The sequence below is a fragment of the Hemicordylus capensis genome, chromosome 4, assembly GCF_027244095.1.
Source record: "Hemicordylus capensis ecotype Gifberg chromosome 4, rHemCap1.1.pri, whole genome shotgun sequence".
Classification (NCBI taxonomy): domain Eukaryota; kingdom Metazoa; phylum Chordata; class Lepidosauria; order Squamata; family Cordylidae; genus Hemicordylus; species Hemicordylus capensis.
The window spans coordinates 118,157,903-118,172,228 of record NC_069660.1 but is presented as its reverse complement, the minus strand read 5'-3'; the positions used below and the strand labels follow the sequence as shown (position 1 = coordinate 118,172,228).

The window sequence follows — 14,326 nt, the reverse complement described above, 5'->3', positions numbered from 1 at the left end:
CTTACACATGGAGGCCAACTGAGCAGGAGGGGGCAGGGCAGCCTCTGCATGGGATGCTGAAGCGGGCAACAAGGCCCCGTAGAACATACTAGGAAGTGGTGAGAGGAGATCTGCTCTTGTGGTAGCAAGCATGACTTGTCCCCTTAGCTAAGCAGGGTCCTTCCTGGTTGCATATGAATGGGAGACTTGATGTGTGAGCACTGCATGATATTCCCCTCAGGGGATGAAGCTGCTCTGGGAAGAGCAGAAGGTTCCAAATTCCCTCCCTGGCTTCTCCAAGATAGGGCTGAGAGAGATTCCTGCCTGCAACCTTGGAGAAACCGCTGCCAGTCTGTGAAGACAATACTGAACTAGATAGACCAATGGTGTGATTCAGTATATGGCAGCTTCCTATGTTGGTGGTGGGTATGTTTGCCTCTATTTAAAGCTGTATTCTCCTGCCTTCACCCCCACCACAGCAGTGCTGTGTCTAGTGGCAGCAAGAGACCTGGTCTAGAAGTGGCAAGCATGAATTGACTCTCCTTTGCTAAGCAGGTCAACCCTGGTTTGAATCGGAGACTCTGTGTGAGCACTAAGATATCCCCCTTGGGGGATGCGGCCCCTCGGGAAGAGCACCTGCCTGCTTCCATGCAGAAGGTTCCAAATTCCCTCACTGGCATCTCCAAGATGGGGCTGAGAGATACTCTTGCCTGCAATCTTGGAGAAGCCGCTGCCAGTCTGTGTAGACAATACTGAGCTAGATGGATGAATCGTCTGATTCTGTATAAGGCAGCTTCTGATCGGCTTACTGTTTGCTACTGCCTTAGTGTGGATGGCACAGTAACCCATTGGAGAAAGCATACAATTGTTTAAGAAGGTGAGGTGCTGTGGTGGCCTTTAGATGTTCTCCCAGTTGTATAAACAGCTCCCATCCAGCTAGAGGAACATTTTGGTGTCTCATGCAGGCAGGATCTGATCATGTAGGTCTTTTCCAGCGAATGAGACCCTTTCCCAGTGTAGCATCTATTCCATAGTAAACACCCACACCACATGATTGGATCATTTTTTCCCTAAACCAGAAATATTTTCAATCATTGTGAATTTTCAAGTAATTTAGATAGTACTAATACAATAAGTCTTCCTAAATTACACCTAACTTGTGGAGTGCTAATTTGCCAACTTGTAGCTGCTAGACTATATTAAATACCAAACTAAATATACATTGAGTTCTTATCCAGTGCTGATCCTGATGTAAGTTAAGTGAAGAAATACAGAATGCTTGTGAAAGGAAAATAAGTGATTAACAGTGTCAAGAATGTGGAAATGGTTTGGCTACACAGAGAGTTAACCTTGTATCAACATATGGCTATTTTCCACACATAATTGTTTGTTTCTGTTAACAAAAATATGCTCCCTACTATTAACAAGCTAAAATCATTGATGTGCCTATTTTTTTTTTAAATATAAACGCGTAGTTCCATTCTAACATTTCACAGCAGGAAGAGTTAATTGAGAAGATTAAAAGAAAATGGTTTTTGCACAAGTATTACTGCTTCTAAGTAAGGACTGAGTTGTTTATAGTGGGTTTACAACTTTTTAAAGAAGAATATTGGTGGTACAAATTGTAGCACAGTCATGTGCTTATGAACAGGGCTGGCTCTAGGGGATCTGGCGCCCAGATGCAACACTCTGTTGAGCGCCCTTAGTTATCGTGAAGAATAAAAATTCAAAATACAATTAGTATGTATTCAAAATTTAATACACAAAGATTTTATGTAATTATGTACATAACATTGTATATAATATAATTATTATTATTATTATTATTATTTTATTATTTTGCATTTATATCCCGCTCTTCCTCCAAGGAGCCCAGAGTGGTATACTACATACTTAGGTTTCTCCTCACAACAACCCTGTGAAGTAGGTTAGGCTGAGAGAGAAGTGACTGGCCCAGAGTCACCCAGCAAGTCTCATGGCTGAATGGGGATTTGAACTCGGGTCTCCCCGGTCCTAGTGGGTTTCAGGCAGATTGGGTGGAAGATACTGTATGGGACAGAAGTCTTAGGAAGAAGGCTGAAGATGGAGTCAGAGCAGGCAAAGAGCTAAGGTGCCTGTTCCCTTTCAGGGAAGAGAGTCATTGCTGGCTAGATACTGATGACCTGGGGAATGGCTACCCATGAGCCATTTTGGAAGGGCGGTATATAAATCAAATAAATAAATAAATAAATAAATAGATAGATAGATAGATAGATAGACCAGATTGAGGACTGCAAGAATTCAAGCAAGCCATCAGGGAACAGCAGCCAAGCCTGTTTGAAAAATTCAAGGCTGAAGAATCCATCCCAGCTGTCAGAAGGCAGGCCTGGCTTAGAACCATCCAAGGCCTGTGGCATTTAAAGGGATAGCACACCTTTGTCATCAGCTTCTGTGATTGCCACTTGAAAGGACAATTAGGGGGAACTGATGGAAATGTCAGTTACAGATTCAAACTGATACAATAGGAGGAGAGCTGGTCTTGTGCTGGCAAGCAATACCCTGTTTCCCCGAAAGTAAGACCTACCCTGAAAGTTAGACCTAGCAGTAATTTCTGATGTACCGCTAATTGCCCTAGTGCATTTTTGGGGGCTAAAATTAATATAAGACACTGTCTTATTTTCGGGGAAACACGGTACTTGTCCCCTTAGCTAAGTAAGCTCCGCCCTGGTTGCATATGAATGGGACACTTGATGTGTGAGCACTGGAAGAGATTCCCCTCAGGGGATTAAGCTGCTCTGGGAAAAGCAGGTGGTTTCAAGTTCCCTCCCTGGCTTCTCCAAAGATAGGGCTGAGAGAGATTCCTGCCTGCAACCTTGGAGAAGCTGCTGCCAGTCTGTGAAGACAATACTGAGCTAGATAGACCAATGGTCTGATTCAGTATATGGCAGCTTCCTATCTTCCTGTGTTCCTACACGCAAATAATGTGCCATGCACAGTGTGGCACACAAAAACATTATATCTCACCTCCAGCCCCTCACCTCTGGCTCTGACTTTACAAGAAGTAAGGTCTCCAGGATAGCTGAGAAGAGATAAGTATCTGCCTCTCAAGTTATATTATTTATGGCATATAGAAGAACAGGTTCATTTCTCATGGGATTATGAAATTGCATGGCTCCTCTGTCCCTTACAGATTATTATTACATTTATATCCTGCTCTTCCTCCAAGGAGCCCAGAGCGGTGTACTACATACTTGAGTTTCTCTTTCACAACAACCTTGTCAAGTAGGTTAGGCTGAGAGAGAAGTGACTGGCCCAGAGTCACCCAGCTAGTATCATGGCTGAATGGGGATTTGAACTCGGGTCTCCCTGGTCCTAATCCAGCACTCTAACCACTACACCCCTTTATACATATGCTACATGGAAGATGCTGAAAGGCATAATATCATACTGCACGGGAGATGGCAATGGTAAACCCCTCCTGTATTCTGCCTAAGACAACCACATGGCTCTGTCCTCTGTGGTCACCAGGAGTAGACACCAACTCAATAGCACACTTTACCTTTACATGTCCAGAACTGAATGAGGAGTGAGAGAGAGAGAGAGAGAGAGAGAGAGAGAGAGTGGGTGAGAGAGAGTGTGGGTGAGAGAGAGAGAGAGAGAGAGAGAGAGAGAGAGAGAGAGAGATCCGTATGAATATTCTTTAAACTAAGGTGTAACATATAAGTAAGGTATTCATTTCACAGCAATTCACTGGCCAGCATGAACAACCACCTTCACAAAACCCTTTTTCCTCTCCCCTCTATCTCATCATTGAAACTTACACAAGATCATACACAGGCTTTTTTCTTTGTGCCAATTAATCTCAGTTTTCTGCATCGTGATTAAGCAGGCAAGCAAAACACTCAAGTAGTCCTTGCTCCTTATTTTCACCCTTTAAAAAATAGTCCCTACCTATGCTTGTAAATTCTACTCAATTAACTCAAAATAATAATCATACTGAAAATTAAATTGAACATTGTACTGCATTAAGCAACTAAAACATACTGCATTTTTGCATTTTTGCCCTGGATTCTACAGGCACTGCATGTTTTGCATTTAATACTCTGCTATCCCCAGAATCACAGACACAGAGTGATTTCATGCCTGGTATCTTCCCATTTCACAAAAGTAAACATTCCCCATTATATGCACCCCTCCATTTTTGCTTACTGTTTTTTAAATAGGAATGATAAAGGATGCTTCCTCTTTGAAATGAGACTGTTCCTGTGGTCTTGCTCCCCATCATGTCTCCTTTCTCCTCACTCTGATCTGAAGAGCCTTCCTCACACATGAGGTGAGGAGTGACTATGTGCATGTACAGAGTGAGAGTCTAGAGCCCAGAGAGCAAACGAGGGAGAGCCTCTTTCTACATGGCTCTGGTCAAGTTTGTTTGAGAGTCCCTTTGCAAAACAAAGAGAGTCCCTTTGTTTTGACTTGATGACTCAGACTGAGCAGAACAAAGGGAAGCCGAGTCTACCCCCCACCTCTACTTAGTCTGTCTATCTTTGCAAACTGCAATCCACTTGTAGTATGCAGATTCCCTGAAAGAGACAGGCAGGCGCTGCAGGACACAAAGGAGAGGGTCGGAGCTCAGGCTGAGGGCAGGGCACAGCACACTGAGACTGTTGTTGCTTTTCAAGTTTCATCGACAGCAGTACCTTCCCAGCCCAGTAGGTGGTGCCCCGACGCAATGCGTCTGTTGCTTCCTAGGAAAAGCCGACCCTGCTTATGAAGCCCAAGTAACAGTGATATGAGCAGCTTAATGTGCCAAGATTTAGCAGGTAGTGTAGTAAGACTTCAAACACTAATACACTGTATTTCATATTCCATTTTTATCAGTATAAAATTTTTAGAGCACTTTGGACACCTAATTTGGAGTCTAAGGAATTCTGAACTTAGGCCATTATGTTATTTGCTAATAAAATTCAATATAAGTTATTAATTTTAGGAATTCAAAAAAACCAAAAGGATTTCAAAATGCAGGAAAAAACTGAATCATCTTCATTGGCTACCAATCATATACCACTACTGCAAACTTCAGGGAATCTTTTAAGTACAAAACAGTCTTTCCAAGCAGAGTTCTAATTAGATCATAATATTATTAGATGTATAGCTACGGATTAGAGCATTTACTTGTTGTCTTCATTCTAATCACCATAACCTACCTCACAATTTATTTCTTACCTCCTCCAGACTAGCAATATGCTATTTCCCATTTCAAGTGATTTCTGCTTCACAGGAGTTCCCTATAATGATCATTTTCTCAGTTATGCCAGTTATGTGGGTGAAGAAATATGCCCTATTTCTTCACAAGTGACTTGAGCCGCAGCAGAATAAGGCACTTAACCAATTCTCAGTGAACCACATAATTCGGTCAAGATAAATCTTGTCATGTGTTTCATCTATCTTTAAAACAACTGGTGTGCCACCCCTTACACAGAAGTGAAGTCGTTCTGTTTCCCCTCACCCCTAAAGATAAACAAGTGAAGAACAGCCCACTCAGCAAGTAAGGAAAAGATAACACAGGAGTTTCCCCCAGAACCCTAGCACAGTCAATCTTGCAGTGAACACTAACATTGGATTATTATTACAAAACTCTACCAACTTTTTGTTTATCCAGTATCTTCATGGCATAATACTGTTCTGTAGATTTGTGTTTCACCAACATGACTCTGCCAAATGATCCAGTTCCAAGGGTTTTTAGCCTCTCGAAGTCCTCTAAACCAGCAGTATTCTATATAGGTGCAAGTCAGACAAAAACGTTTGAAGTATAACATATGAATATTTTACAAAACTTCAATCAAATATACATAGTAGCAGCCACAGTGAATATGTTTCTTTATTAAGAAGGGAGACAAGACTATTTCAAATGTGAACTGAGAGTAGAAAGAACAATTGCTTAGATGTTTTGTATGCAAAATATATTTGTTAAACACTATATGTACTAGAAAAAGAATAACTATGAGGAAAGACCATTACCTGAGGAGGGCTTTCCCATTTTCTTAAAAAATCTTCTTTGGCTTTGGCTAGGAACTCTTTCACTGAAAGCACAAATGAAAACACAATAATTGTTGCGTACAATTAACTACAGTAATAGAGATATCTGAAATTATTGTCAAACTGTCTGAAATTATCATAAAGTGCTCTTCAAACTCACATACTAAATAAGTAGTATTTCTACAGTAGCTCTAGGAGCTCTCTGAAGCTTATCAATGACAATATATTTCAGCACATTTTCGTTAAACTATTTAAATCTAACAGGCCACACCACTGTACACACAAGCAGGCTTTAAGGTGATGCTGATTTCTCTTAGATGGACTGGAGGCAGATTTAAAACATTTCCCATTGGTATTTGGAGAGCAAACAACTCTTCTCGATTTAGTGCATCACTTTCACTTAAAGGCTGTTTGTAAGCTGAGAGAAATCAAGTGCACAGCATTATTGCAAGCAAAGGCGAAATGTAGTTTTACAAAGTTGCACATTAGAGATGCCCACAGTCAGAGACTACCCGGAAGACCTAATTTTGCATTTGTAGTTATATTCTTCTGCATTGCTATGTAAAATGTGCACTAAGATACATAATTTGCGACACTTTGTTTTCTAACTTTTGAAGATTGTTGCTAGCCAATCCAGAAATCTGCAATGTATGTATTTTTAAGTGAGGGATAATTATTTCTGGTCAGAATAAGATCAGGTTGTTTACCTGAAATGGGTGTTCTTCAAGTGGTAATTTGTGCAGCCATACCTACAAGATATGCACTGAAAAGTCAACCTTCTACAGCTGAATATCAACATTTTTTAAAGCTGAGAAAGTCAGATGTGAAGCAGAAGGGCCTATTGACAGAATTGCTGCAAGGTGCTGACTGGTTATCAGATGTGGAAGCAGACCAAGGTCAAAGTGCTCATCTTTGTGCTTCATCATCTGTTTCTTAGGTACCAATCCAGAGGATTCTAAAAAGGTCTGGACTGGGATTGCAGTTGTTGGGGGTGCAGACAGGGAGAAGGCTGGGACATCAGTCAAAGAAGGGACCTGAGTCCATTCTGACATCAGAGCTGCTATGAGAAGATTCTAGGTGTCCCGAGTCAGTTCATAGGTGGAAACCATGAAAGGCTATTGGGATGCTCCTTACTTCAACTTACCCAGGTTGGACACTGTGACTGTTGTTTGACTTGGGGGTACAAGGCTGGTGGAAATAAAGCTGAACAACTGTCTAATCAGGAATTTTAGAGTCTGGGCCAAGAAACCAGAATCCTGAAGTACTTTCTCCAGCAAGGTAGTACAGATCTTGGGAGATAAATTGACCGCACAGGTGTTGCACCCCGCCACCTATTAAGATCAGGGGAGGTCAAGTTACAGTTGCCAGCAGCTTGCTTGTTGGCAACCCAAAACCAGGCCCTCTCTAGACTTTGGAACACACTCCCAAATGAAATCAGAATCTCTCCATCTTTAGCTGTTTTTAACGACTTTTGAAAATATACTTGCTTTATCAGACTTTTTGTTTATGATGTTTTAAAAGTATTATTTATGGTAATTTTAATCAGTTTATATGTTTTTAAGTTTTGTTTGATTGGATTGTAAGCCGCCCTGAGATTTTATATAGGGTGGTATATAAATGCAACAGACAAATATAATAAAATAATTTTGTTTTCAGTAGTCTCCCATCAAGTTGGATCTGCATGCTTAACAAATGACAATCTCTTCTTAACACTAGACTTACATATAATCTCAAAATGGCTCTCGATTTCTGGCTTATATTTGGGTTTTTCTCATTTATTCTTTTCTATTATTGCACAGTTTTTGCACATGTGCTGTTTTTGTTGAAAATAATAAAAAATTGGTTTTTGGAGCACTGCTATCCTGCAGCGCAGCCCCATCAGCAGGGCCTGCACCCATGTGGACAGGGTTCTAGCCACCTGTGTTGCCTTGTGCAGTATGTCAGCCAGGAAATATAGGGTGCAGGCTCAGCCCAAACCTTCCTTGGCCACAGAGAACGAGTTGTGCAGTTTTGTGGATCCTAGCCTATGCAGGATCCACAGATCAGTGAAACAAAACACAAAACTTTTCTTCATGTTCTACCCTCTGAGAATTTCACTTAAAAAATAAAGTTATATATATTAAAAAGTGAATCAAAGTTAAATATTAAGTATTAGTGGTCTAAATCATTCCAAGCATTGTAAACACTCACCACACTTTAATAGCTGTTATATACCGATACACAGTTAGCTTAAAATTTATCTGAAGAAAATATATGAGTGTGTGTTTTAACACTGGGGTAATTACAGAACCTACTGTATTTACCTGAATAGAGGACAACTCAGATTTTAAGACGACACCTCCAATTTCTAACATCAAAGAACATGGTGGCGAGGTGGGGGAGAACTAGTCTTGGATTCAGATAAGTATGGTAGATACTATCTTGCATAGTTATATTTCCATACAATAAATATAACATTTAATTAAATTTATGATTTTAAGAAAACTGTCTGGAAACTCTGAATAATGTAACAACTCTTATTTCAGCTAGAGCATGGAGGAGAGTGTGCTCAGTTTTCAATGCATCTGCACTAGATACCAATTTGTTTCCAGGCTAACTTCAAGGCAGTAGTTCTTATGTTTGCATCCTGCACCCTTTAGTAAATGCCTACTTCTAAACGTTCCTCCCCATTGGGGGGCAACTGGGTAGTTCTTGCTCTGCTTTCCCACCTTTACAGTGGATATGCTTCAGAGGAAACAAAGCAGGCTTTTCACTGTGGAGGTTCCTCACACTATAGAATATTCTCTCTTGATAGTTATGACCACTGATTGATGATTTTCACTGCCAGATGAAAACTTGTGTTTCAGAAGACACTTGTGGAAGTTGATTATTGTTGTCTTATGCATAGCTTCCTGGAAATAAATCTAATTGATCACAATGGAGCTTGCTTCTGAGTAGCATGCATAGGATTGTGCTCTATGCCTTTTAGGCTTGCTTTTGCCACTATTGAGTCATGTCATGTTATTTATTGTATGGTTTACAGGTTTTAACTGTATTTAAAAATGTTTTAATTTTCTTGAGTGGAATGGAGACACAAAATCCTTATGTAAGAGTGATTGTGAAGAAGTCTCATATTCTTTTAACAATGACTTAATTGGTATCTGCACTATTTCAGATTACCATTTGTTTTACTGAAAACAAATCAAAGTACAGTCAGTTATTTTAATAGTTGGTAATAATTACTAGTTATTCAGAATGCACCAACTCCTCCCTTTTGAAGCTATAAAAAACGTTGTGTTAAGTCCAAGAAGACCATCTAGATGTGAAGAAAATCTCACCTCTGGACTTCTATCCCAAGTGCACATTTTAGGCATGCTTTAGCTTTGTAATTGTACTCCCTCCCCGCAACTGTCTATCATTTTATAGTATAGTCAATGACTTTGGGCATACCAAAAGAATGAGCATACCAAAGGTTTCTAAAGTTTTCACCAAGGATTTGCAGGAACATTCACGCACACAGATGTGATGAAGAGAAGAAAGAGAGAGAAAAAGGTTTTACACATTTTCCATGATAAATACACAGAAGTTAAGTTCATCCTACTCCAGTCCTTTTCCCACCCCTCTCTCCCTAGAGAACAGGAACCAGAATTCACTAGCCCTCCCACCTGTTGCCAGAATGGCTCAGGCTACATCACAAAATCCTCCTGTAAAAAGCAACCAAGTCAGGACAAAACACAAGAACTTTCACAAACCGATAAGAATTGTAGAATACTGTATACTGAAAAGCGTTACAGAAGGTATCATAAAGAGGAGTATAGAAAATTTAAAGTAGTCGATGTAAAATCATACCAATGCAAACATATTATGGATAAGATCTCAGACGAAACCAGGAGTGTCATATATGTAAAGGTTCTGCTGATAGACTAGACCAGGGTTTCTTAACCTTGGGCCCCCAGATGTTGTTGGACTACAACTCCCATCAACCTCAGCACAAAGGCCATGTCTGGGGATGATGGGAGTTGTAGTCCAACATAATCTGGGGGCCCAAGGTTAAAAAACCCTGGACTAGACTTACCACTGCTCCTTTAAAATGTGTATCTGTATGCTGAATGAAAACATGGGCTACAATTCAACAAGACTGTGAGAGAGAGAGTGTTGGGAGAATTGCATGTTCAATCCCAAATTTGACATTTCCACAGCACCTACTCACACTGGACAAACCATATTTTGAACTTAAGAGTGGCTTGCCTATTCAGCCATATTGGTGGCCAAGACAAACCACAATAACTTCTGGTTATGTGTGCATGTGGGACAACTCCATGCTTAAAGCTTTGCTGTATAGTACAGTGGTCTTAGAACTTTTCTACAACCCATCAAGTGTATGTAGGCTACTGCAGAAATGGATTGAATCTTGAGCAGAAAATTTGCTTTTTTTAAAAACAAAGTATGATATTGAAAGTATTAAAAGCAACTGCTTCAGATTTAGCTAGCTAGCTCGCACATTGCAATAGTCAAAGTAGCACTTCCCAAATGGATACTGTTTTTTTAATTTTGTTTTGTGTGTGTATGTGTGTGCATAAAATTGGAGACATACCAATCTTCAGAGCATTCAACTCAAATTTAGATATAAAACCTCACTAGGGAGGCAAAACATTATGCAAATAAAATCACTGTGGGACAGGAGAGAAAACTTAATCTGCTTTATCATACACTATTTTGTAAAGACAGAAGAAAAATGCAATGAAATTTTGAACATCTTTGCTTTGCATAAATTTCCATTGTTCTTTATAAGCCACATACTTCCCTCAATTTTAGAAATCTGGGATGTAAAAACTAATTTTTTTAAAAAAAAAGCCAAGAAAGTCTCTGATTATTCTATAGTAATGACTTGTAGATACCCAGCATGATTTACTGTACAAGTTTTAACACTTGCGTGTTGTAGTTGAAGATTACACAAAAATATTAAGAGTAGGTTGTAGCAAATACAAATAGCGCAAGCAGACAGGCAGATGTCAGTACACAACATTAAGAATAGAAATGTGTACATAGGACACATTTATACATTTCTTACATATATATGTAAGAAATACATTATACATTATGCATTTATACATTTATGTATAGATACTGGGTGAATCCAAACCATTGGGCAGAGATCTGTCATCGAGAAAAGCTCCTCCTCTGAATGAAATGCTCATTCAAGTGGCCCTTCCATGAGCAGAATGGATCCTTGTGGAGTGCAATTCTCCTTCCAAAAGCAGGAGATTCCAATGCTGTGCCAAAAGTTTGGAAGTGATGTAGGAAAACCAGGTTTTGGCTGGTCCTGATCTGGGCATGTTGAGTTCAGTAAACCCTGAGGAAACTGCGCTGTTAGCAATTGCACTATCGTGCCTTCCTGTTGTTCTCAATTCATGTTGCAGTTAGTTGAGAACACTGTCTCTCTCTAGTTCAGTGGTTCTCAACGTGTGGGTCCCCAGATGTTCTTGGACTTCAACTCCCATAATCCCCAGCCCCATTGGCCTTTGGTTGGGAATTATGGGAGTTGAAGTCCAAGAACATCTGGGGACCCACACATTGAGAACCACTGCTCTAGTTGTTATTGATGCTCAACACTGATTGGACTAACTACCTCACCAGATGATACTGCCTCTTAGGACATTATTGGTACTATATAATCTGTTGTAAACCTTTCGTTGTGTGTCTCCATTTTTTTAATGAGCTCCTGACCAGTGTTCCTTCTAACAGGAATTGCCAGATGTTGTTGACTACAACTCCCAGAATCCCCAAGCAAAAGCCACTGAAGCTGGGGGTTCTGGGAGTTGTAGTCAACAGCATCTGGGAATCCCTGTTAGAGGGAACACTGCTTCCAACTTGTCATTAAACCAACAAAACTACTTTTTGACTTTCAGCAACTGGTGAATAGCCTCCAATAATTCCAAACCTAGTGAGAAGTATTTTCTCACATCAGATGCCATCCAGTATCTTGCTCCCATAAGAATTTTTAAAGAAGCCTAAAAAATAAGTAACAAATACTGAAATGTGAAACTCTAATGTGCATTTAGTTCATATACAGAAGCTATAACATACAACAGGGCTTGATAAATCTCAGGCAACAGGGAACCATGGCATCTAGACTAGGACATTCAGAGGTCGAGTTATTAAATAAGATCTTTGTCTCAGGCAGTCCTGTTTCTGTTCTAAGCATAAAACTTGTAAAGGGGATAAAGAAAACAGGTTACTCACCTGTAACTTTGGTTCTTCTAGTTGTCATCTGTACTTTTACACTAATGGGCTATGTGCCTGCACAGAGACTTCGTCAGAATCTAACAAGCTCAATTCTCTTGCTTTGGGCGGGAACCCTGCCCCCAGCTGCTATATGCGGCTGCGCCACTCCTCATCCCCTCAGTCAGAGTCCAGCTTCAGTGAACTCCACGGGGAGGACGGGAGGGCGTGTAAAATTACAGATGACCACGAGAAGAACCAAAGTTACAGGTGCATAACCTGTTGTTCTTTGACGTGGTCTCTGTCTTTTACACTAATGGGCACATAACAAGCTAGCACCCAAGGAGAAGGGAAGACAGGAACAATAGGTAATCTGCCAGAACAATTTCATTTCACAACAAGTACATCAACCAAAAATGGATTGCAAGATACTCCTGCCAAATACAGCATCATTCCGTGCCTTGGCATCAATTGCATAATGATGGACGGATAAATGAATAGGGCAAAGCCCAGGGGCAAAGCCCTATGCCTGACATAGCATCCAACAGGACCACACGACCAAATGCCACAGAGGCCACCACAGACCTAACAGAGTGTGCCTTAACCATTGCAGGCAACTGTTTATGAGCCAATTGATCAAAGCTCAATTGTGGAAACCATCCACCTGGACATAGACTGGCCCGACACTTGGAAACCTTTACGTGGCTCATTGTACAGAACAAACAAGGCAGGAGATTTCCTCCATTCAGCAGACTTCTGAACGTAGAAGGATAATGTCCTTCGAACATTCAAACGATGTAACCTTCTCTCCGCATCTGATGACGGATTTGGAAAAAACATGGGCAAAGTGAGTGGGGACGAACGGTGAAACAGACACCACTTTGGGCAGGAACTGGACATCTGTCCTGAGTATGACTTTGTCCTTATGGAACTGAAGGTACTGTTGGTTAACCCTCAGGACTCTTAACCCACTTACCCTCCTTGCGGAGGTAATGGCCACTAAAAAGGCAACCTTCCAGGTCAGGAGATGGGAATCAATTGAAGCCAAAGGCTCAAATGGTGGTCGCAGCAGATCAGCCAATACCACCAACAGGTCCCAGGCTGATGACTTGACAGGATCGTCTGGGAACATATGTGTTAAACCTTTTAGAAAACTTTTCACCACTGGGTCTTTAAACCATGAGGCCTGGTTGGTGGGGGAATGCACCACAATGGCAGCCAAATACACCTTAAGGGATGAAAGCTTTAAACCAGACTCCTTAAGGGACAACAGATAATTACATATATCTTGTACAGATGGGTTACACGCATGAAACCCATGCAGGGAAGTGAATAAACAGTAACGAGTCCACTTGTGAGCATATGACTTCCGTGTGGACTGCTTCCTGGCAGCAACCAAAACTTCATTAAGTCTCAATGGGAAGTCGGCAGGACCTTCCATGCTGGCAGGTGGAGGGACTGAACATCTGGGTGGAGCACCCATCCCTTCTCCTGTGACAGCAGGTCCGGTAGGACAGACAGGCGTTTCCAATCCACTGCCATTCTGCTTAGAATGACCACTGTCATTCTGCTTAGAGTGTCCGTTTGGACATACAGGGAACCTTGTATGTGAATTGCTTGAGGCGACACCGCGTCTAAAAACCACCTCTGAATGATGTGCATTCGAAGATGCGCTTGAGGCAGCACATATGTAGTAGCCACCATATGACCCAACAGGCGCTGCACTGAGTGCATAGTCTGCGGGCCTCCAGCGAAGAAAGTGGCCACCAGCTTCCGGAGAGTATCTATGCGACCTATTGAAAGAAAGACCTTTTCCAAAGTCGTATCAAATATCAGCCCAATGAACTGAATCCGTCAAGTCGGTTCCAGCTGAGATTTTTTCAAATTTATTTGGAAACCCAGAGCCTGCAGAATATCCACTATGATCTTGAGGGCATCCAGGACTGCACACCTGGTGCTCGCCACAATGAGCCAATCATCTAAATACAGTAGAACCTGCAACCCTTGCTCCTGCAGAAAAACCACCACTGAGGTCAGGCATTTTGTAAAAACCCTTGGTGCTGTCGTGAGGTCGAACGGCAAGGCCTTGAATTGATAAGAGATCCCCCCCATCTGAAACCGCAGGAAGCAA

The 14,326-nt window shown here is 41.2% G+C and overlaps 1 protein-coding gene across 6 annotated transcripts in view; it reads right to left on the bottom strand.

Annotated features, from left to right (window-relative positions):
• Positions 1 to 14,326, bottom strand: part of PRKACB (protein kinase cAMP-activated catalytic subunit beta) — a 120,492-nt gene that overhangs the window by 20,405 nt on the left and 85,761 nt on the right. For all 6 annotated transcript variants that reach the window (XM_053243209.1, XM_053243208.1, XM_053243212.1 and 3 more), the window contains exons 2-3: positions 5,977 to 6,038; positions 5,603 to 5,731 (exon numbers count right to left, since the gene is read on the bottom strand). In XM_053243209.1, coding sequence (XP_053099184.1) covers positions 5,603 to 5,731; positions 5,977 to 6,038 — 191 coding nt within the window. The remainder of the gene's footprint in view (positions 1 to 5,602; positions 5,732 to 5,976; positions 6,039 to 14,326) is intronic.